The sequence below is a fragment of the Bombyx mandarina genome, chromosome 07 (assembly GCF_030267445.1).
Source record: "Bombyx mandarina strain Sakado chromosome 07, ASM3026744v2".
Classification (NCBI taxonomy): domain Eukaryota; kingdom Metazoa; phylum Arthropoda; class Insecta; order Lepidoptera; family Bombycidae; genus Bombyx; species Bombyx mandarina.
This window is the reverse complement of record NC_143214.1, coordinates 3745161-3771244: the sequence shown is the minus strand read 5'-3', so window position 1 is coordinate 3771244 and position 26084 is coordinate 3745161. Positions and strand designations below refer to the sequence as shown.

Here is a 26084-nt window from a genome sequence, read left to right as displayed (position 1 = left end):
AATAAATCCGCTGGACGTAACTTCTCGGGATCCTCCAAAAAGTCCACTGAAAAAATCTTAGTAAATGACCACCATTTTACTGAGATTATATTTCATCCCGTATCATCTCATTTAATTTCATTCCAGTTGATTAATGTCTCAAATTAATCATTTAATCATCTTAATTTCATTTCACTCCATAATATCATTTTTCATAAAAATATGAATATAAATTAAAATAATGCATGACTTAAAGGTATCAGTTACCAGGTCATAAAAACCCTTAAAAAAAATATTTTGACATTTAACAAGTGTGTTATGCTGACATCTGGGTTGAAATAAATGATTTTGAATTTGAATTTGAATCAAAACTGAGTTCAAAAACAGATTTCAAATCATTTCTTAGTTCGTATGCATCCGGTCGTTTTAAATTAAGTCACATTTTAAACATCAAAGAAAGTCGAACAGATTTCGACGTTTTCGGGTATGCAGTTGAAATTAATGTGAGCATGTTCAGTCATCAAGAACCATTGACTGTTTTGCAAGGACAATCAGCACACAGCTCTAAATGGAGGGCGGTTAAAAAATCCTCTTTAGAGACAGCTAAGACAATAAATGACTGTTGGTAGTTTTACTGAAGTATGTCTCCAGTGAGTCCTTTTCTGAAATGTAATGGTCGCAGGTCTTATGGAGACACTTATCAAAATTAATATAATTTATTTTTTTGAAGTTATACTTCTTAAGGCGCGTTATGAAAAATTGATGAGAGTGAAATTTTACGATGCGCGCGCACCGTGACACAAAATTAACAGAAATGAAGTTGCCCACTAAATCGCTCATTACAATACAACCGACGTAGCTTGGTGAGTCTGAATATAGCCGCAGGTGAACTTTCGCGCATGTACACTCGGAAAAAAAGTGTTAATAGAATTCATTTTTTCAATTATTAACGTTAAATATTTATTATTAATTATTTAATATTTAAAAAAAAAAGAAATAAATTTAATAACAATAAAGTATAACTTCTTACGCGCGTACATAAGTACACGCACCCTTTTTTTTTTCATTACACAATTTGCTCTATTTAGACTGTACCTTAAATAAATAATTCTTATTTTGTCGTCGGTCGATTTTTTTTTAGGAATCTTCGTTTTGGAATAATATGTCAAATTTGAATTTCACTGAATTTAAGATTATTATTGATATCGTAAAGCCGCTTACTAAATCGTAAACAGCTCACGGCCTACCTGATGTCAAGTGATTACCGGAGCCCATAGACATGTATGACGTAAATGCCGCCACATACCATGAGATATGTGCTATAAGGTCTCCGTTTTTACAGTACAGTTTTATAGTATAATATGTATAATCTTTTTTTGTATAAGAAAAACTGAATTTGTACCGTAAATGTTTACAATAACCGGATAAATAGAAATAGAAGATATAGAGACTGGAGAAATAGAACTGAAAACGGATGAAGTAAAAGAAACACCTATTGAAGAAACGCAAAAGTCGCTTCGTATAGTATACGTTGCAATTGATATACTACTGGAGATATAACCTGAAGAGGGTTGAGGTCAGGTCGGTGGGAAAGCTCATGCCAAATTCCTATGCAACATAATAAGAGGATATTCTCCGCCAACTCCTGATAATGTGGGATAAGAACAAGGAGAAGAAGAATGTTTAGAATTAATAATATTTTTTAAAGATACTAATATGCTGGCGTTGTTGAATAAGGCATAAGCAGAGTAAGCCTCTGAGCTACGTGACTGGCATTACTGATGCCCATGAGCATCTGTGATCGGACATCATCGAATGGGTCATAGGCTTATTAACCGACAAAAACATTCGAAAAAAAAGGACATAATTATTATCGTTAAAAAGCCCCCTGATCGGACAAATATATTATATTCATGTGCTTGCTTTAAGCCTGAATACTGTGCGGCAAAAATAGGCAGAACGCGTCACCGATTGGTAAGAACAATATGTTTTTTTTTGACTGATAGTGAGTGGTTACCGTGGCTCATGGACGTCAGCGATGTCAGGGGAAGAGCTAAGCCACTGCCTACCAAAGTTCAAGTAATTACGAATTTTTATGCACGTTCAATATTACATGATGTTTATTGCTTGTTAAATGTGTTGTTTGGCTTTGAGAATCGTGGTACGCGACATTTATATATTTTTTTTATGATTGAAAGGTTACTGATGGCCCAGAGGCCTTTCCAGTTTCACCAGGACAGGTGGGCGAGCAAAGGCTTAGCCAGGAGGGGTGGAGTTTGCTAACAACTGCCCGAGCGCCTCCGAGGGAGACCTAACAACTCAAAAGCAATTGCTTCGCGAATGAATCTACTACCGGATCGGAATCGCGAACTGCTGAGAAGATCCGGTGAGAAACTCAGCGGGCTGATGCATAGGTTAGATTGCACGTCAACCTCTTTGTCGAGTTCGACGAGTACGATTACCGGGGTTCCTAAGCCTACTCCTAGTGTTAGAGCTAAAGACGTCTAATGCAAAGGTTATTGGATCTGACGGAATCGTAAGGCGTGTTGCACTCTGCTATCAGGCGACCCCTCTTTACAAAAATGGAAGATATTATCAGCCAATCACAGCGATCGTGCATTGACCTTTTGTAACTTTTTTTTTCATTATGATCTGCAGACGGTGCCTTGAAATATCACACTATAGTGTGAAATGACATTAATAAAATGTGTAACAAGGTTTTATGTGCAAACAAGGTAAACGAAAATCATAATTAATCGACTTAAAAAAAGTATAAGAATATCGATTGGATTGTATTTTCTTATATTTTTTTCTCTAAGTGAAAGGATTTTGATGTTTTTTCTTTCTCAATTTTAGAGAAATTTTATCGCAGTCTAACCAATAGTTTTTGAATTTAATTAATGATGCATTTTTTTTTTCATTGAAGTCCGTTTTCTTCATTTTTTGTTGATATTTCGTATACTCTATTACATTTTGACCTTGAACGCATTCTTCATCAATATTCTTCTTCTTCCTATTCGTAAACTCTTGACAGAGTAGTCGTGGTCATGCATCAGTCGGATCCTGCGATACCGATGCTCTCGCGATGCGACGCCATGTGGCACGATGTTTCGCAGAGTGAGCGCAAACATATAAAGCCTATAGCAATTCACAGCTGGTCATAAGCATCTCCAATTGCACGCCACTGAGCACGTTCCTAGGCTTTTCTCATCCAGCTTTTGCCAGCCACCCTGCATAGATCGTCACTCTACCGAGACGAGGGCGTTGCCAATTCCCATTCTCCACTCAATAATGCGTTTATCCCAACGGCTATTGGTTGTTCTGCTGATATTGCTTAGTTGGATGGTCGAGCTTAGGGCCCACCTGGTGTTAAGTGGTTGCTGGAGGCCATAGACATCTACAACGTAAAAGGCCTTCACCTATCTTGAGATATAAGTTCTAAGGTCTACATAGGTAGTTACAACGGCTGCCTCACCCTCCAAAGCGAAACGCATTACTGCCTCACGGCAGAAATAGGCAGGGTGGTGTTACCTACCCACGGACTCACAAGAGGTTCTACCACCAGTAGTTACGCAAATTATAATTTTGCTGGTTTGATTTTTACAACACGATGTTATTCCTTCACCGTGGAAATCAATCGTGAACATTTGTTAAGTACGTATTTCCACTTCAGCTCACTAATCCGCTGTGCTATATCGAAGATTTGATCCTTCAGAGACTCTAAGCATAGCTGAACGCATTAAAACTCTTAAAACCCCTACGCGGCGTACTCACAAAAAATGCTTCACAAACTACAAACACGAAACGGCCAACAAAAACCAAAACTAATATTATCAAGTTACGAAAGAATAAAATCGATTATTTTTATGTAACGCTCACACAATAACAGTTATTACCATTCCAAATCTAAACAAAAGCTCTATTATAATATACATCGATATGGACCAATTTAATTGCAACCGAGTGTAATAGCCCCCGTACACTTCCGTGCAAATTAATTGTACCATAGCTTCAGTTGCGTTAATTTTTTTAACATAAGCAGGCGATGTATTTTATTAGTACTACCTACCATAATTATTAATTTAAATAATAAGTTTGAACATTATTATTATATTGTCAAAGACTTTACTTCTATAATCACAGATTTCGCCAAGGCAACCCATAATATTAGAGACAAACAATATCAATCTATTTTCAATTTGTACACAGACTTTAACAATAAACAAAAGAGTATATTATATTCGTGTGTGTGTCAAATACATTGTTGTCCTACACTTCTTCTCTATATTCTCTATTAGTGTGGGAAATTTCATACTCCCCTTTTCATATAATGGGGTACAAATTTTTTGACTCATGTACAGATTTAGGAAGAATCATCTTCATAATTGGGGCGCAGTAAACATTGTAGTTCAACTATGTATCTCTAAAACAAAAAAAAAGATTTATACGTTTATATAAATACGTTGTCTACATTGTTATCTAACAGTAGATGTGAAGAATTCCATTGTATTGTGTACACTTTTTTCTCACAAAACACTCTAAAATTCCTTATCATTTAATAACGTCTGATGAAACTCGACGCTGCGAGTTATCAACATCCTAATTTCGAATCATGACTCGTTTACGTTTTATCTAAGTTCAAGCAAACAGATAACATTTATACACACTGTAAGCTATCTCGAATACGTTCTGTTTAACAGGTTAGTTCACTTGCGTTTTTGTTCTAAAAAGCAATATTGCTATAAAGATCGTGAATTGAACCGCTTTTGAGTTTAGCTCTTAGTTTGCGTAAGAATCAATTAGGAACGGAGCAGTGATAACACTAAATAAACCGTACCTTATCACTTCATAATACAACCTGTAAAAACATAAAACGAACCATGTCAAACTGTGTTTAATATAGTGTATTTAAAAAGTCAAAACCACCGCTAACGGCAGCCGTAAACGCCAAAGCAAAGCTAATTACGAACAGCACTTAAAAAAAATTCACGCCGATTAAAAATATCTTACCGAATATCACATACGTAATTTAATTAACTTCTTACGTGCGAGAGTCGTAAACGCGCCTCTGGATTTCACGCGGAGTAGCGATTTTAGTGATGTTATTTGTCGATAGTTGCGGTTTATCGATAATGTAGTTTTAGGACGTGCGGCCCCCCGCTTGTTGTGGACCGGCTTGTCTGTTTAGCAGTCAGTTCGCTTCGCCGACGCGCACTGCACGCGTAGCGCGACGCGCGTTCGTTAACCTCGTGCTTAAGATCGATTGTCAGCTGTCAAAAACAACTAACATTTTCACTTGATCGGGGCGTTTTCGGCACGTTCTACGCTCTGACATGTGTCAATAAGTGGAATACAAAACGTTTCTAATGTATTTTCGTTAGTAAACTGCCATTATGAGATGTCGCATGTTTTTATAGTGCAGTAAAGTGATGTGATCCCAATAGTGTCGATGTGTATTGTTCGTTTATAGTGTGTTTATGCAGTTATCATGTTAAATGTCGTTCAACGCTGATATGTCTGCTATAATTGGCGATCTGAGATGGCTGCACGACGAAGATTTGTTCGCTCTGTCGTGGCAAAACGGTACGTTCTTTTTCTGTATGATTTAAATCAACAAATGATAATTTAAAACAAACTACATATTTTTAAAACCATTAAAAGTAGTATAATTTAATTATTTTTAATGTTTCCTATTCAATAATCGACAAGTGTTGTCAATTACGAGCGAATCAGATACGCAATCAATAAGTTAACACATAGCAATATTTTTAATCACCGTATTTACAACAAAATTGATTTTTAATTAAACAAATTAAATCAATGGAGTCACCGAGTCATAATTATCGTAGGTAATTATAACTTCAAAAAACATTTACTATTAAAATTTAATGTTCAATTATTATACATAAATAGATAAATGGAAACAAACTTAGCTCACATAACACGATTACTCACATTACAAAAATAATTTAGTATATAATTTTGAAATAATTAATGACTTTAATGATAGTCTTTATCGCGGAATTAATTCTCAATTATTTAATTTAAATTGTATGTGAACATTGAAATAGCTATAATAATATAGCTATGCAATATGATACAATATACATATATGATAATACATATAAAAATATGTTTTTCAATTGTTTTACAATAGGTATCTTGTCTTGAGTATATTTTAGTGAAAACATAAGCGAATTAAATTACATAAAAATAAATATCTCATAAGCGATTTTTTGAGAATTGTTTAAATCGTTTCTCTCCCTTTTTTCATATAAAAAGACATCTTGTCAATTTTTGTAATTTTTTTTTAAATACAATGTTGTCAATCGAATCATCCTTAAAATAAATACACGTCTGTCAATAATTCGTATGCACTTAACGCTCCGCTAACGAGTTACTTCCTTCGGGTGAAGCTTTATCGATAAGTAAACAACGTCACTTCCGCATCCTTACAACGGCTACGTTCTTAGAAAAATAGGTTTTTAAAGTCTAAATGTTTATTCAAATCTTTCACTCACTATAGCGGTGGTTAATCTTATAAAGAGCACAGAAACTATAGAGATTAATTTCTCATACTCATTTACGAATTCATTTTCCTCCCGTAAACAACAAAATAAATAAATAACTTGAAAGAAGAAAGAAGAGAAGGCTTGTAAACAAAAATGAATCTGCATAGATTGTTTCGCGTATTACCACACAAATTCCATGCTGCATTTATTGTATGGTTCAATTACAAAAAAAAATCGGCTATATATTGCTATGAAACAAAATTTATAGTGGCGACCACTGAGCACACAGCTTTCCGTGCAAGAAATCTGAAGTGCCAATAAAAACTACGGAAAGATTTTCCTTCTCAATCACATGAATCACGCACGAACGAATAAGACAACAAACAGATTTAGATATTCTAATTATATTAAACAAGTGTAGCTTTAGAATTACTGATCATATTTCAATTTATTAGTTGTTATATTTTTTCCGTTGCGACACTATCGTGTATTTTTTATAAATAGTAAAACCACAAACTCGGTATCGGCCATAAAACAATTTCCTTATCCGCAATACGGTCTATAAAATGTCGATTTCTTTCGGATCGTTCATTACTGTCTAGATGCAGACCGGACAAGTAGGAAATAATAGCCAAGGTAAGCCAGATTCTCAAGAACCGCCTGTTGGTTTTACTTGAAGACTTCATTATACATTTACTGAATTAAATTCTACAATACATGACGTTTGCTGTTTAAAGTTTAATTCTTGCATTATTAGGTGTTTTATTAACATTTGTTTGGATATTTCAGTCTTCAATTTTGATATTAGAAATACTAGCTGACCCGGCAGACTTCGTAGTGCCTCAATCGATAAATAAAAGACCTAAACTTTTGTATAAAATAAACTTAAAACAAACAAAAGGAATCCGTCCGAAGGGGGACGCATCAAAGGAAAAACAAAATTGTTATTTTTATTTAATTCCGAGCATTTTCATATTTATCTACATTTTAAGCTTTCTCTAGACTTCCACAAGTAATTCAAGACCAAAATTAGTCAAATCGGTCCAGCCGTTCTCGAGTTTTAGCGAGACTAACGAACAGCAATTAATTTTTATATATATAGATAGATTATCACAAGGCATGTTTTAAAAATCATTACGCGCAATTACCCTGTGTTTATGTATGTTTCAGTAGTTGTCATTTCAACAATGACCGTGGCTAATTACAAAAAAACAATTTTTATTTCAAAAGCGCTATGTGATTCAAAGCTTAGTATTTGTATACATAGGCACAATTGACTGCAACTAATGAAATAACTATTTTTTTATTGAAAACAACAAATCTTCTTACAATGCTTTACTTGCTGCTATCCCCAATTTAGTGGAAACCAGTGGAAGGCTGTATTATGTGCACGGCGTTCCTTCTCGAAGGGCGAGATATTGTAAATCTTATCTAACTTCTTAACTAAGGTATGCCGTTATTCTTAATTCTATTATTATTTATTCTAGTATTCTTAATATTATCTAACCTCTTAACTCTAACTAGTTTTCCACCTTATCTCATGGCGGGTGGTAGGATTTACGTCGTAGAATACTCTGATTGATCAATAATCCATGTCCCCATATCGAACATACAACTGAGGGGATAAAGGGAAGATCTTCTACCGAGCGGGTTAAATTGCTCTGTAGACGGTCCGAATGTTGTTGTTCGGAACTTGTATATATGCAAGCCTTACTTGAAAATGTCGTAAGCGAGATTCAGAGATCCGTCAAATAACTTGTGTTCTGTGATGGTTACCCGCCAGGCAACAAAAATAGTTTTAGACTGACTTGTACCATAAACAGTGTCTTAGTATTAAGTACTCAACATAATTATTAGCAAGAAATCACTGTCCTCGCAAAGCCCCTCGCTTGCGATGAAGGGCTCGGTGAGTAAATTAACCTACAGACACAGTCCGGATCTTCTCAGTGGGTCGCGTTTCCGATCCGGTGGTAGATTCTGCGGAGCACTGTTTTGCTTAGGGCCAGTGTTAGCAACACCTCCGGTTTGAGCCCCGTGAGCTCACCTACACGTCAAGGAGAAGCTGAAATAGCCTCTCAAGGCTATCACCATAGGAAGCATTTAGCCTCGCGTTGGTCCCAGGGCGGGCTGTTCGTGCTGGGCTACATGCGGGTGGGGCGGGTGGACGGCGTGTAGGACCAGCTCGCGAAGGAGTACCAGTATTGGCCGAAGCTCATCGACCATCTCAAGGCGAGGCTCAAACAAACAGATACAGCCGATAGCCCAGCAGATAGCCCCAAGAGCTCACCCACACGCTGAAATAGCCTCTCTAGGCTATCAGCAAAGGTAGGAGAAAAACAAAAGCAAGAAACAAACAAGCGTCTTCAAAATACCGCAACACTCATCGGTCATTGAATACCACGTATTGTTAATAACCTTACGTTGATGGAAGCATATAATACGACTTGCACACTTCGGATTCCTCTGTTATCGTAATTTCGACACCCACATCGCTCCCATAACTTAAGATTTTATAATTCCATTTGGGTGTATTTCGTAATCCATTCATAAAAACCGAAATGAAAGTGAGAGTGCCGAATAAATTTACTGTTTCGGAGTGATTTTTAAGTGCGCGTTTAGTAGGAAATTGAGATCACAGCAGGTGTCTTGAGTCGATATATTTATTTGTCCTATTAATGTCAATGGTAATCAACGCGACTAGTGCTGTCCGCTTTGACATTAGGTCGAAAGCTGGGTATTTGACGCTGACGCTGACGCTTTGCTATACGTCAGCATAGATGTCTATTTTGACTATTTTAAAAAGACACGGCGGTGGCAATGACATCTTTATATATATCTAACGGGGAAGGGTGTAGGAAATTATGTGCAGAATATAAAATTTTGTTTCAAGTTGTTTTCATTATTACTTTGTCACTTTAAAGTGTTTGTATAATGACTAGCTGTTACCCGCAGCTTCGGCCGTGTTTTCAAGGAAACGTTTCTAGGTTCCTGTAGGTTTGAGAAGATTTTTTTTGAGATATAACATAGCCTATGTCAATCTCCTGAACTAACACTATTACAATATTTAACATTATTTTTTTTAAGTATTAATCGTATTGTTTTCGTGAATGTGTCATACATAGATCCTTACCAATTTGTAGTATTGTTGACTTAGTGTTATAATGTCTACAAGACTGTTTTGTTTATTTATTCGTTTTTCTGTGCCACTCGAACTCTATTGACATGTGTTATTGTGCATTTGTTAAATCCATTCGGACCTTGATATGGTTATTACTGAAGTTGATTCATTAATTCACTTACACTACACATACATATTACACAACGCTGAATACAGTTTTAGTAACATATTATAGACCTGACAGTAAGATAGACTATGTTCCCAAGCTTGTGTATTCAATCCGACTTTTTTTTTAATTGCTTTATTGCTTAGCTGGGTGGACGACCTCACAGCCCACCTGGTGTATTAAGTGATTACTGGAGCCCTTAGACATCTAAAACGTAAATGCGCCACCCACCTAGAGATATAAGTTCTAAGGTCTCAAGTATAGTTACAACGGCTGCAACGCCTTGCAAACCGAAACGCATTACTGCTTCACGGCAGAAATAGGCAGGGTGGTGGTACCTACCCGTGCGGACTCACAAGAGGTCCTACCACTAGTAAACTGATGTTAGCCCAATGATTGAAATCTGACGGGATTCATTGACCCCTCAAATTTTAGTTAATGTATTAGATTTTGTCTTTTGTTTTTTTATTGACAGTTTAAAAACATACAGTAATATTTTTATAATGTTTTAGATATAAGATAAAAAATCTTGTCAAATTTTTTGGGAGCCAGAAACAAAAAGAAAGTCGTTTCACGAAGACAGGGGCAATAGACATCGATAAATATATAGAAGATTAATAAAGACAATTATGCAAATGCCTGAGCAACACTTATGTCTATTTAATTTCGTAATTTATCTTTGTTTTAAAGTATTAATAAATAAACAAAAATAGGAATAGTTAATAGTTTGGCTAAAAAAATTATTAAGTGTAACATTAAAAATGTTAAGTATAAGGAGACTTTTTTAGAGGGTTGTGAGTATTTACAAATTTTGTGCCGGTTTTGAGTTTAGATATTTTTCCATGAAAATGTTATATGCATTTATAACTGCGTGAAACCCATAGTGTTCACTGAAGTTTGATTGTATTGGGGACACACGTGCACCTGCAGTGATCCTATTAATAAGATAAACAGTAATCAATTCCAAAGGGTAACAAGTCCGAAATTCTCTGAAACCGAGATCAGTATGAGAAATATTAATTTCTGCTTAAGTATTAAATAATTGAATTATTACGGTCGGTGTACTCTAATTGTATCGTAAAAACAAATACACAACGAAGCGTGAAATTTTTGTAATTTTACAGGAGAGACAATTAAACATTAAAATTTGGAGAAAATATCATAACAAAAAAAACTTTTTGGATATTTTGATTATTTGATTGGAGCAAACATAATTGAAGTTCAATTAAAAACAGTGAACTGTTGAGGCTAATACCAAATAAAATGGACCTTTAATTGCAAAGATAAATGTCGCGTAATAAGCGAAATGTCGCTTAAGCTTTTCACCCCTCGATATGTATCTATACTAATATTATAAAGAGGAAAGATTTGTTTGTTTGTTTGTTTCGAATAGGCTCCGAAACTACTGGACCGATTTGAAAAATTATTTTTCCATTAGAAGCCGACATTGTCCCTGATGAACATAGGCTACTTTTTTTAATTTTTTTTTATTTATTTTTTTGGTTTCATGTGTGTTTTAATGTTTCCGAAGCGAAGCGAGGGCGGGTCGCTAGTGTATAATAAAACTGTTAAAGCAATCAATGCCAATTACATTTGTTTAATATCTCATGAGAACATGTTCCTGACTTGTTACTCTTTAGAATTGCACTCATTGGCTAAAAAGACCCGTGGCCACTCGGGTCCTAATGGCACTATGTCAGTAGCATTTACGCAATAAACAACTTTGCAATGTTCCAACTGAATCGCCCGGGCGACGTATAAGGATGGATCTGCAATCTATTTTTTTCATGGTTAAGTATAAACAACTTTCAATGTAAAGCTCTTAGTTGTATTAAAAGGAAATCACAAAACTGTTTTTTTTTTTTCATAAAAAAAATTTACCTAAAAACCTTGTTTACTTATTCATCGTAATCAAGGTCAGCTGTAATGCACAATTACGTTTGTGTTGCAAGAGCAAAAAAATAAATAGAGTTTTTTTTTTTTTAAATTGATTCCGTCGATTTGACCGTGACATTTAACGCGGTGAAATCAAATACCGTTTTGATGGATTAGCCGGTTTGTCACCGAGGTCGTGCTAAAATTCCACTAGTTTGTTTCTATGACGTAAAGTACTCTACTTTGACGGCCGTACAGAGCTTACTATCACGTACTATGCGTATCATGTTACAGGCTTATATTGTTTTATGGATCAATAGTACTTGTAATGTGTTTGAATATTTTTTCCCCAATATAAGCGACGCACTGCACCAAGCTACAGAACGGGATCGATGGAGACAGCTAGTTGACTGAATCAAAGGGAGTCACGATCCTCAATAATGAGAGGACCTATTTAAGAGAAAGAGAGAGATAAACAAACGAGTATATATATATATGAGGCCGTCAGCGCAAAAGTGGCCTAACCCATATGTATATTGGAATTTATTTAAAATATAAGAAATTTTGATGCAAAACCGGCCTTAGTTTCACCCATAGATAACATATAGCTTTGTAAACATTATTTTTGCGCGTATTGTTTTTTTCCTACTCAAATTGAAATTCATGAAAATTGAAACCTAATTGCCTCCATACTAACTATGGTAAGCTTTTTTTTTTTTTTTTTCCACAGGAGAAAATCGCCGGATCCCCACCCGCGCGGCAGGTGGGGTATGTGGGAGTTGAACCCACTAAAAACTCCTGCCGCTCACAACCGGCGCTCTACCTCGGACCGGGCCGGAGCCCAGTCGGGGCTATTGAAACGGCGGGACAGGGTTGACGCAGAGCACATTACATCCATCCCACCGTCCCACGGACGCCGGACCGGTTGCCGCCAGCGACACGACCACCGGTTCCCTCGTTCAGCGGGCCGAGAGCCCGCTTTGATGGCGCCGCGTTACACCTTCCCCCAGAGCGGTCGGGGGAACGCGGTCTACCATCACCCGGCTTCCTATTGCGGGTGAGCGTGCCAAGCACGCCACCCCACGTCTGGGTCTCTCCCCGCACAAAACGGGTGGGACCCCTAGCTCTTAGGGGGCCAGGTCACGGATACGACCCCGGTCCCGACCCCCTGCTCGGCGGCGGCGGGTTTCTGCGTAGTGAGGAGAGCTTTCCCTCACTCGCCCCGCCGCCTCCTTCTGCGAGATGGTGCACTCGCAGAAGTCGAGCATAGCCTTCCATGACTCATCGCTGCCAAGCATCGACGCCACGACGCCAGGCAGCGACAAGTCAGGTCCTATCTTTGCGACCAGGACACGGCGCTGCACCTCCCACGCGGGGCAGACAGCGAGCGTATGCTCCGCCGTGTCCAGGTCGTGTCCACAATGGTGACACCTCGTCGTCGGCTCAGCCCCTATCCGGCGCAGGTACTTCCCGAAGCATCCGTGCCCGGTCAGCACCTGCACCAGACGAAAGGTGAGACGTCCTTCGCCACGATTCACCCAGTCATCAAAGACCGGGTAAACCGCCTCGACGGTCCGTAGCCCCCACGTGGGATTGGCCAATCGCCTCGACCACGACTCGAGCACGGACCGCCGAGAATGGGCCTTCCGCGCCCGCAGCTCACTTTCGGGGAGACGCGCCACGCCCCGAGCACGAAGCTCGCTGCGCCACCGATAGTCGGCAGCGAGCGACTCCGCCTCCAGCTCCCATGGCGGCGTCCCCGCCAAAACACACGCCGCCTCGAAGGAGACGGTGCAATATCCGCGGATGACCCTGATGGCAACGGTGCGCTGCGGCCGGCGCAGGAACCGAGCCATAGTGGCCCGGTTGCGCGGCTCAGCCCACACAGGTGCACCGTACAGGGCTATCGATCGCACCACCCCCGCGTAGAGACGGCGCACAACCTGATCCGGTCCCCCAATATTCGAGAGCAGCCGGCTCAAAGAACCGGCCGTTCCCATCAATCGGGGAACCAGCTCCGCAAAGTGAGCACGAAAAGCCCACCGGCTGTCCAACACGAGGCCGAGGTACTTCAACTGCACCCCGACCCCTATCCGGACGCCTCCAACCACGATGTGGGTGTCAACGGGTGGCGCCCTCCGCGCCCCGTGAAACCACAGAGCCTCGGATTTATTGAGCGCCACGTCGAGACCCAGCCTCCTTATCCTTCCGACGACGAGGGCCACTCCCGCTGTGGCGAGACGGGCAGACTCCCTATAACTATGGTAAGCTTAGGCCACTTTTGCGCTGACGGCCTCATATGATATGTAGACAAAGTCGTTCAGGATACAGTCAAGCGAAAGCCCACTACTACTGTTCAAACTATTTAAAAAACCGGAATGGATGAGCTTCATAAGACAAATGTGATGAATCCAATCTTGGTCGGTTTACTGATTTCTATTTTGGGTTTCCGTCACCGAACTTTGATATAATCATCATAAAACCAGCTCGATACAAAATTATAATACGTAGTACCGTGGTTTGGATTATGCTTGCAAAGTTTCAAATCGATACCTTTAGCTTTCTATGTGTTTTGTATGCTCTGGGAGAGGATGATGAGGAACTATTTAATATGATTCCGTTATCTCATTTTTATCATCGCATACGATTGTGCTTATCTACATTGCCTTACAAAGATCTTAGCCCATTGAGTTTCTCCAAATAACGCACGTTTTTAAAAAATCGTCCATGTCCAAAATCTTACAAAATCAATTTCTTATCTCTCATAATTTGCAGAGCTTCTTCTCGACTTTATTATAAAACAACAGTGTGAGTGGCTAGTTTCCTGATTCGTTCCACAGTTTGCAATTTGAAAAAAAATATCCAAATATGGCAATATAGCGTAAATGAAAGTAACTTCATATTGTAATACATTAAGAATATAATTACAGAGATGCCTTTGATTATGTTATATACACTTATAATACAACCCATGTCCCATTAAAGTCTAGTAATCCGAGGGGTTGTAAGGCACTTAAAATATGTTGATCTTCTAATCACAAAAAAATAAACTTATAGCAACAATTACGCGTGGAATTTAACATGTATTAAATGTTTATAGTTGGGCCAAGTTCGACCAACTTCTTCCAAACGATTGCCAAATGTTAGCCAAATAGGCTTCAAACATTGGTTATATATGAATCGAATGAAGTTCTAATAATAAGTATCGTATCAAATTAATTCGAAAATCGTGATCAAACGCTTAATACTTCTTTAGACTGCCCTGTTGTTTAAATAAACGTCATTGTTACGTAAGTAGGAAGTGTTTAACTTTAACTTAAGAATTCGACGTATGAACTAACCCATAGACAGAGCCCACTGAGTTTCTCGCCGGATCTTCTCAGTGGGTCGCGATTCCGATTCGGTGGTAGATTCTTAGAAGCACTGCCCTTGCTAGGGCCAGTGCCAGCAACACACCCGGTTTGAGCCCCGTGAGCTCACCTACAAGTCAAGGAGAAGCTGATATAGCCTCTCAAGAATATCAGCATAGGTAGGACAACAAAAAAACTGAGTTTCTCGCCAGATCTTCTCAGTGGGTTGCGATTCCGATCCGGTGGTAGATTCTACGAAGCACTGCTTTTGCTAGTGCCAGCAACACATCCGATTTGAGCCACGTGAGCTCACCTACACGTCAAGGAGAAGCTGATATAGCCTCTTAAGAATATCAGCATAGGTAGGACAAAAAAAACGGAGTTTCTCGCCAGATCTTCTCAGTGGGTTGCGATTCCCATCCGGTGGTAGATTCTAGGAAGCACTGCTCTTGCTAGTGCAAGCAAGTTCTCTCAGGCTGAGCCCGAAAAGTAGAAAAAAATAAGTAAAAAAATAAAACAATTACAGATACTGTTTGTCGAAAGAGCGTTTTGATTGGTTCTATATATTCTCAAAGAGCCTTCAGATACAATTTGTGAAGGTCGAATAGATACTATCATAATCATCAAATTGCGAACTTAATTGGCTTTTGTTGTTGGGAGCGCGGAGCGTTTCACCGAACAACTCGCACAGGCCAAGCGTAATTAGGGGCCATTCGAATGCGAATATTTACTGGCGGATGTAACACTTACATTAAATACAGCTTATGCCATCTTCGGCTTACCAGACCGTAATGGCGGTGTCTAGACCGTCATAACATTACTAATCTGTTATTACCCTAAGGATATAATATCAAATAGCCTCGGCAAAAAAAAAACACGGCAATAAGCCTTAAGCAAAACTCATTTAAATAAGTACTTTTATTATGTTTTCACGACTCATAGGTTATTAAAATAATATAACCTACTATTAAAATTGAATGATAGGTCGACTAATCGAAAAGTTTTGATAGTAAAATTAAAAATAATAAAGGTTAGAATATAACATAAAAGCAATAGTAAGAATACACAGATTGCGTCTAGCCAAAATTTAATATATTATCATCATTACGGATTTTAAATTTCTAATGCTATCTTTTCAAGTTTATTATGAGACTAATATATTCTAGTACTTTATTACTATATATTATTCCATAAGTCAAATTATATACATTTAAATTAAAATAAATATATAAAAAACACGAAAATGTTAGAATGTTTTTTTTTTTTAGTCGTGAAGCTATTTTTGATATCTGTATTGTAATTTTTTTTTGTGTAATATGTTCAGTACTTTCTTTTCATACAGGATTGCTGGGAATATTTTTTTCCTTGTGATGTGTCAATGAAGAGCCATTACATGTATGCCTAAGTTTTTAAAGTGAGTTAAATAAAATAAAATAAAATATTTTGGATGAATTGTCAACCGATTCTGAGCAATGATATAAATATCAAGTACTTAAAGTCGATACATATGCTTACCTAGCAAGAAAGCATTGAATAAAACAATGCGAATTCAATAAAACCTTAATATGATACGGATAATGCAAATAAAAGGGATGGGAATCGAAATGATTTGTGACTAGTTCAATCATTTCAATCAATCAGTGAGCACTATTCAATTATTACGTATTTAGTCAGTCATCCGATAGTTAAGAACTGTCTATTATCAACACATTATGCAGGCCCATTTTTTGTTCCACTCATGGTTGGTGCGATGATGTCATTCATTGTACGCGTGTCGTTGACTTAGTATACAAAAAATACAGTAGGTTTAGATATTTTCGGTTAATTGATGGCTCTTTTTTTTAAACGCCGCGAAAACTAGATGATATGATTACGAAGTGAGTAGAAGTGAAATTATAATTTATTATATTATAGAACGACTAACTTCTGTGATTTCATATCTAGCTGTACCTTTTCTTAGTTGTTTGCACTGTAACATTTTAGACATTTCAGGCTTTAATTAAACTAAATCAAAGTCATATTTGTTAGATAATTTTCTCGACTGATATAATAATAATAATTATATTAAACTAAAATCGAGGTTCATCTTGTATAATTTAAGTTTCTATCCCAGAAATACAAACTGCTTGAAATAGAAATTAAGAAGCTTTTCTTTACGCTCCATTATACAACTAAATTCTATAGAAAAATTAATATACTAAATGACATTCCCAATCCGCATCAACAATAACCTTATTAATCACCGTTACACGTCATTACGGATCCTCCCAATCTATTAACGATGCTTTTAGGTACCTCAAGCACCAGTCACCGTCCTCGCCGAACCCGGAGTAAATTAACCCATATACACAGCCCACTGAGTTTCTCGCCGGATCTTCTAAGTGGGTCGTGTTTCCGATCTAGTGGTAGATCCCGCAAAGCACTACTCTTGCTAGCGCCAGTGTTAGCAACGCTCCCGGTTTGAGCCCCGTGAGTTCACCTACACGTCAAAGAGAAGCTGAAATAGCCTCTCAAAGCTATCAGCATGGGCAGGAATAAAAAATCGCCGTATCAACTGTCTGTCCTTAAAGAACTGTATCGCATACGTTTCACATTGGATACAGCGAAGCACGCTAGTTGTGGACACACTGTGAATAGTAAACAGGCTCTTCGCTCGTTTACAAAATGTAGTTCTATATGGTACCGGAATGTTGAAGGTCGGTCAGCGAATGCAGATTCGACGTATCGTATTTTAATTATGTTTTAAAACAGTTTCATTTATCATTAACTGATAAGGGTGGTTTATATGAACGTTTTTGGTTAATCTCGTTTTGCATACTAATCGATTTCGGGCCTCGAATTGACTTGTCTTATCTTAAATGTATACGTAGTTTGAATAATTATGCGCCCGGGACCTTGTTGTGCTGTTAAAAACAATATGCGCTTTGTCTTCAAGAGGGTATTCAATTATTGATTTATTGACTTGAAAAATCAACACAAAATATAATAATAATATGTTTCTTTTAACGTGACAACGTCTTATAATTCGATGGAGCCGGCTGCATGCACGAAAAACATGACTCATGCGGCGTTACCTAGCTCTGAGGCGTTACATTTAAGGCTTGAAGTGCAAGCGAGAGTGCGCAATGAGCGACAAAGAGGCACAATCGGCCTCCACGTTCGGCAGCGTTCGACATCTGTCTCTCTCCTACTTGAGTCAGCGATGCATCCGTAAGTGAGATCTCGGAGCTCTAACCAGAGGATGTTACTAACACTAGTCCTAGCAAGAGTAGTGCTTCGCAGTATCTATCACCGGATCGGAAACGCGACTCTCTGAGAAGATCTGGTGAGAAACTCAGTGTTCTGTGTTTATGGATTAGTTTACACATCGAATCCTTCATTGAAAGCGACGGGTCCGGCGAGAAATAATATGTCTTCTTCTTCTAGCCCTTATCCTACATTATGTGGGGTCGGAGTAGCATGTTCTCGTATCATGCTGCGTATTTATAATGTGTTTTACGACCAGTCGCCCGGTTTTTCGTCAAGCCTTTTCGGGTCATATCTCCAGTAGTATATCCATTGCAACGTGCCGTAGGAAGAGACTTCTCTGTTTCTTCTTTCGGTGTGCCATTTACTTCAACCGCTTTTATTTCTATGATTTTCATTTCATTATTATAATTATTTACATTCAAATTTACATTTTCATATAGCAAAAAGATAAAAATATCACATTTTATTAACATTAACAACGACATTAAGGGTCTCTTACGAATATCATGTATTATACAATTATTATATTGCAATACTGAAAATTTACTACAGGCTTCCGCAAGTAGAAATAGAATTAATCTACTCGTAATGTTACAGTGAAAAGTTAAATAAGTAATTTGACAATTTAGATATTTTAAAAAGCAGATAAATAAGATCGCCATACTGTGTTAAATGGTTTAGAATAGAAATAACAATTATGTATTTTTAATACAATTAAGATTTAAAATGTGCGAACATGTTGGCCATCGCGCTGTGCAACATCAAAATTAAATGTTGAAAATAGATCAATATTGTTTTATCTTGAAAAAAAAAAAATGGACATGGTATGGTAGTGCAAGATAGAGGGGGAAGAGGTCGACCGAAGAAGACATGGATGGAGTGTGTGAATGACGATATGAGAGAAAGAGAAGTGAGTGTTGAGATGACGGCTGATAGAAGAGAATAGAAGAGAAAAAATAGCTGTACCAACCCCACCTAGTGGGATAAGGTGGAGAAAAAGAAAAAGAAGATCAAGACTGTTTTATATACTTTATTATTATATATACTTTTTTTTTTTTTTTGCTATTATTCTAATATTGGAATTTTGTCGGTATAATACTAGTATCGATGGATAGTGATTTACTTAATTTTCGTAAATAAAACGGTCGAGCGCAACATATACTTCTGAAGGCGCATCAAAAGAAATAACTTTTTATGTTTAATATTTTATTATCTTATATCACTTTACGATTGCATTTTATTGCTTTGGCAAAGCTTAATTGACTGAAAGCAACACATATCTAGCGCGGAATCTATACCTTTCCTCCGTCGCGAAGTTATAGCTTGTGATCGTCTGTCTGAGTTTACGTGTTTTATAATTTTTACGAATTGCTGAATTCTGTGTTATTTCTTTCTTAAAAAAAATACATTCCACAATGGTTTATAAGGACACAAATAGCGCTCTTGAACTCGACATCAAGAAATGATTGGGTACTTAATTTTGATATTATTCTTCGTAATGAAAATTCTGTTAATTTCTTGTTTTTTTAGTTGATATAAGATAAGTTATTATTCTTAGTATTTCTTAGTAATGAAAATTCTATTAACTTCTTGTCTTTTTAGTTGATTTAAGATAAACGCCACCTTTTCCATATGTTGTTCTCATAAGTATTTGCTACTAAGTCAATAAGTATAGTAAAAACATCTTATTCGCGCTTCGTTCTTTCACGGTTTCATTATTCGCGGATAAAAAAAAATACAACCCAATTCCTATTGTAATATGCTGTGTCAGCCCTGTCCCGCCGTCTCAATAGCCCCGACTGGGCTCCGGCCCGGTCTGGGGTAGGTAAAAAATATGTAATTTTATAGAACATCATATATTTCATTAGATATATATTTGGGTTCACAGAAATCAAAACGTTCGTGTCGAACATCAATAAGCACGATTTCGAAACATGAACTATAGATTTAGCATCGAGCGTAATGAACTTAAGACTGTTATAAATATCCGCTAACTCAGTTTAACGTTTTGCAATAATGCTCTCAATAAAGTTTGCAGAAGCGAAACCTTCTACCGTAATCAAGCATTTTATTACGATAGAAGTTATTACTGAGCAAGTCATTTTCAACGAAAATATGTTAAGTTTATTTTATCAAGTCTCGCTGGTACGACAGGTTTTCTGACTACCTTCTTACCAGGTCATTCCAAACTTTTCTACTTTCCAAAGCAACATATACGTGACCATAACTGAAATGAAGATGAATCCGAAATATCTAACCATAGTCTTTATTTTACTGTGATGTGAGATTGGGCTTGAAATGTTGTTAAAAGAATAATAATGATCCTTTAAGGGAGGTCTTAAATAAACAATGTTCAGCAATGAGATTTATTTTCACCCAGATCCTATGTTCTATCAATTAAAGTTAAGCTCAAGGTTAATCAAACAGTTAAACAGAATAGGGACTTACACATCGCAATTAAGTCAACCCGGCAAAGCCCCGCACGCGACTAAGTTACAAAATGTAAAAGCGCCACGAACTTTTCTTCAACCTACATGTCTACTGTTAGCCTCGATGGGTTATTCTGGCTTCACAATGACCAGAGAGAGAGCTCACAGGGTTTAAAAGAAGCTTTATTAAATGCTTTCAACAGCTTATTTCCCTACCTATGCTGATAGCATTGAGAGGCTATTTCAGATTCGCCTTAACGTGTAGGTGAGCTCACGGGGCTCAAACCGAGAGTGTTGCTAACACTGGCCCTAGCAATAGCAGTGCTTCGCTGAATCTACCACCGAATCGAAATTGCAACTCACTGAGAAGATCAGCGAGAAACTCAGTGGGTCGTGCTTATTGGTTAGGTTGCACGTCGAATTAGACAAAAATAGCGACCGGTCATTGGAATGCCTAAAAGCACCCAGAGTGGATGCAAAAGCGCATCCTTTTGCATCCACTCTGGGTGAACCTATTGTCTGCTGCCTCTTTTAGGCTGTGACAACCTACCCGCGCATATAAATATTTTAAAAAGGTTAAACATCCAACGCTACTATATATTTTAGATTAAGCATCAGATGACGTATAAGAAAAAATTGAGGGTATTTTTTCTGGTTGCTTACCGGAGGTCATTGACATGAGATACTCCAATATGACACTTAATGTCGAAATATCAATTGTATTCTATAACAGGCGTCCATAACCCGGAAAGATAAGCTTTTTGAAGTCGTCGTGGCCTCAACGATAAGATGTCCGGTGCATATGTGTTGAGCGATGCACCGGTGTTCGAATCTCAGGCGGGTACCAATTTTTGTAATGAAATACGTACTCAACAAATGTTTACTATTGACTTCCACGGTGAAGGAATAACATCATGTAATAAAAATCAAACCCGCAAAATTATAATTTGCGTAATTACTGGTGGTAGGACCTCTTATGAGTCAGCGCGGGTAGGTATCACCGCCCTGCCTATTTCTGCCGTGAAAGAGTAATTGCGTTTCGGTTTGAAGGGTGGGGCAGCCGTTGTAACTATACTGAGACCTTAGAACTTATATCTCAATGTGGGTGGCGCATTTACGTCGTAAATGTCTATGGGCTCCAGTAACCACTTAGCCCCAGGTGGGCTGTGAGCTCGTCCACCCATCTAAGGAATAAGAAATAAAAAAACATAAGGTCGAAATGTCAATTGTATTCTACGAGTATAACAGGTGTCCACAAACCGGAAAGCTACTAATTGCTTCGCGAAAACAAACGTGATGGTGGCGACTTTCCGTATGGCTTCATAATACGCCCCATCCCAGTAACCGTGTCGTATTACAAAATTTGCATTTTTAAATTAATACACGATCCTACATCGAGGAAATAGTTCGTATCGAAGGGCGTATTGTGAGCTCGCCCAGCTGAATAGCACTACCCGGACTATTTGTGCCGGAAAGCTATCTTTGGGATTATCTTTATGGAATAAAATTCAGACTTCGATCTGTTATGCGGGGTCTCCCGATTAGGTTTTTAAAAAAGAATTTTGAAAAAGAGATTTCACTTTTATTAGTTCAATTACACAAACAATTAAATTATAGAAAATGGCAGAAAGGAGATATTGTTTTAGACCGCTCCCGATGGGTGGCTGAATACGACTGGCCGACTCTTGGTCGGTAACTATTACCAAGGGATTTCTCACAATGCTTACTCAGCATCAGTGGTGATTAACAGAGATGTATCATTACCTTAACTAACATGGGGAGTCTGTAACCCGATCGATCTCTCAAGCTGGGTGGTGGCACTCACGTCTTTAAACTCCTGTACTTCTAGAAGTATCTTGAAGCGACTCATTTTATAGGTATATGTCCCGTATGCTTAGAAGAAACGCTACACGCATTCAGAATGGTTATTAAGGATTGCTTAACTTCAGCATCTTCAGCTTGTTCACTAGTTCTTCCTAGAAAAAACTATCTTCTATATTATAGGTCGTCCTTCGTCCATCCATCCTAATGTTCCGAAACGTACGGTATTTCTAAGGCATTACGACGCATATTTCTTTAAACGAGGCTTAGTAATCATCGCACTTACCAATGCCCAGAGAATTCGAAAATTTAATTCTTAATTACAACTGCATGCAGCATTATGATTAGCTTCGACGGATGACTAGGAAACTATGACGTCACCGTCTGACCGCTTGCGATTGAAACGTGAGGTCTGTTAATCACTGATTCATGTTTTTTCTCGTGTCTTATTACGTAACTACTTAGTTTTTCTTGTTATGATGAAGGTCAATTTGGGGTATTTATAGCGATAACTTTGCTTGAGTGATATTAAAATTTTAATATTTACAATTGAGCTTACAATATGAGATGATTATAAAAATGTAATATCTATATATTAATACGTGAAGCAAAAACTTTGTATCCCTTTTTACGAAAATTGCGCGGACGGAGGAGTATGAAATTTTCCACACCTATAGGGAATATAGAGAAGAAGTGCACAATGCTAATATTTTTAAAAAATAATGAATAAAAGATACATTAAATCAATAAAGAAAACATTACACACACTACTTACCATGTCTTTGACGCACACACGCATGCATACTATTTATTGTCAAACTTTTGTTCTTAACGTCTGTTTTCAAATTGAGAATAGAATAAATATTGTTTGTCTTTGTTAATAATTTTTATAGTGTAGTCTTGGCGAAATTTGTGATTATAGAAGTATAAAATACAATCATAATAGTGTACAAACTTACAATTCCAATTAATTATAGTCGAATTTCGACTACTGCAGGACCTATAGTAATTGTAATTTTATAATTTTTGAGTCATTTTGCGAACTTCTTTTTAAATATTAGATATATACATAGACTTCTTATAAAATTTTGTTATATCTTGTAACAAAAATTATTTTGCTATCTTTGTAGTCATTGATATTACTACAAAGCACTTAGCAAACGTTTTTACCACCGCATCGGAATCGCGACTCACTGAGAAGATTCGGCGAGAAACTCAGTGAGTTGTGTGTATGGGATTTCGCCAGTCGTCGGCGAATTAAAACTACATTTACTGCTTAATCTCGCGTTTTTTCTCATTATATTATTTTTGACTTTTCGTGGTCACAAACGACTAAGGTGGTTTTTTTTATTGCTTAGATGGGTGGACGAGCTTACAGCCCAACTGGTGTTAAGTGATTACTGGAGTCCATAGACATCTACAATGTAAATGCGCCACCCACCTTGAGATATAAGTTCTGAGGTCTCAAGTATAGTTACAACGGATGCCCCATCCTTCAAAACGAAACGCATTACTGTTTCACGGCAGAAATAAGCAGGGCGGTGGTTAGCCGTCAATATTTGAACATTGGGTTAACTACCGTTCGTACCGTATTTATATATATTTTTTTATTACTTTTCATTTCACACAGAGCCAACTAATAGTAAGTACCTTTAGATAATAATAATAATAATAAAAATCATTTATTGCCTTTCACATCACAGAAAATAAAATGAAATACAAATAAAAGAAAAGAAAAAAAAAGAGAAAAAGGCAAAAGGAGGTGGCTCAGCTATTGCTGTTCGAGGTTGATAAATCGAACAGCGCTGATTTTCAGTCACCCCCGTTTCCCCCTGGTTCTTTGCGGGAATGAAGGCTAATTACGTGTGTACATACTTAGAATATGGTATAAATTAGTAAAACTAGTAAATTATAAAAATTAAGAAAAAACAAAACAAAAATCAAATTAAATTGTGAACCCGAATACGTACATATATAACATATTAAGCACATAGTAACAACACCCCGTAGGCAGCCCACGACGAAACAACAAATAAAATAAAATAAAGCACGATAATACTATTACTAATACTGGCAAGCAGCACAACATTTACACTTGTACATTAAAAATAAATAAAAATAACTTTAATAAAAGGAAGTTAGATCAGACACTCTTTTTTTTTAAATGATAATTAAAATTAACTTGATCTCTTCACACGAGGTATCACGTACTCTAAAGCGACCGAGTTCTTACATAAGGAGTTATCAATCACAGTCATCCGGGAATGCAACCTTTGATAACAGAGCACGTTCACACACCATATAAAATATATTTACAGTCTTATATTTAATTTGTTCACGGATTTGATGGGTCAGCTTCGACAAACGGAGTCTACTGGTGATGATTTAGCCCACACTAGTCGGTATTATGGTCCTGTTTGTTTCCGAAAGTAATGCTATAGTATACATTAATACCACGATGAGAAACGTAATGTTTTTAGTTAGTATTTTAAGTCAGTCGAGTTTTTCGTTGCATTTTGTTCACAATTCACACTTTTTAGTAATTCGAGTTTTTTTTTTTTTTTGCTTAGATGGTTGGACACACCCACCTGGTGTTAAGTGGTTACTGGAGCCCATATACATGTACAACGTAAATACGCCACCCACCTTGAGATATAAGTTCTAAGGTCTCAGGTATAGTTACAACGGCTGCCCCACCCTTCAAACCAAAACGTATTACTGCTTGACGGCAGAAATAGGCAGGGCGGTGGTACCTACCCGCACGGACTCACAAGAGGTCCTACCACCAGTAAAAGACTATAAATAAAAGATTCTATGCTAGATGTACCTAGGTATTATCTACACTATGTTAATAGTCAGTTCTATCTTTATTTATGATTACTAATTGTAATTGATAATAGTTTTGTTTTTTGTTTTTTCGCAAACAACTTATCGAAATAACATAACCCAGGTCACGTGTTACGTCCTTGCACAATGCAAATGAATCTAAATACATTACTAAAGTTGAAACCTATTAGAATGTGAAGGTTTTGGAACATATGCCAAATAAGAATATAAATACATACAGATATGACCGAAAAGCATTATTATCCTCTTGCGGTCGGGTAATATTGTATAGTAGCAGTATATTAGAAAAAAACAAAACAAATCGTGTCAAGCTTGAACGTCCATTTCTTTATGATACAGAATTTTATGTTATACTATAGTTCGTAATTTATTCTCTATGAATATAATATAAACTTTGGAAAATAGTCAAATAAACCAAAATTATATTTTAAATCTTATTACATTAAAATAAAACACGTACAATGATTTAATTAAATTCACTTACAAAGAAACATTATCGTATTTTCAGTGAAATTGAAAATGCAAGCTATCGTACAAAGAGCTAACTCATCAATATACGTTCTAAAAAACTGAACAACACAAAACGATATCACCTCAGTGTGAGGTCGATGACTCGACGAGGCCCGCATTCAACAATAAGTGACAATTTACATAATGTCAACCCCGAAACAAAGTTTAATGGAATCGATTTTATTTGTCATATAAATAAAAAAGTTATTGGTTTTTTTTTTTCCACTC

At 37.2% G+C, this 26084-nt stretch overlaps 1 protein-coding gene across 3 annotated transcripts in view; it reads left to right on the top strand.

Annotated features, from left to right (window-relative positions):
- The window catches only part of cv-c (RhoGTPase activating protein), a 334600-nt gene that overhangs the window by 34410 nt on the left and 274106 nt on the right, over window positions 1-26084 (top strand). Inside the window, exon 1 of one of the 3 annotated variants that reach the window (XM_089728609.1) lies at window positions 5107-5562. The exons of the other annotated variants lie outside the window; for them this stretch is intronic. Coding sequence (XP_089584735.1) covers window positions 5475-5562 — 88 coding nt within the window. The 5' untranslated portion in view covers window positions 5107-5474. Of the gene's footprint in view, window positions 1-5106; window positions 5563-26084 lie in introns of those variants that run through there. 3 annotated transcript variants of the gene reach the window in all.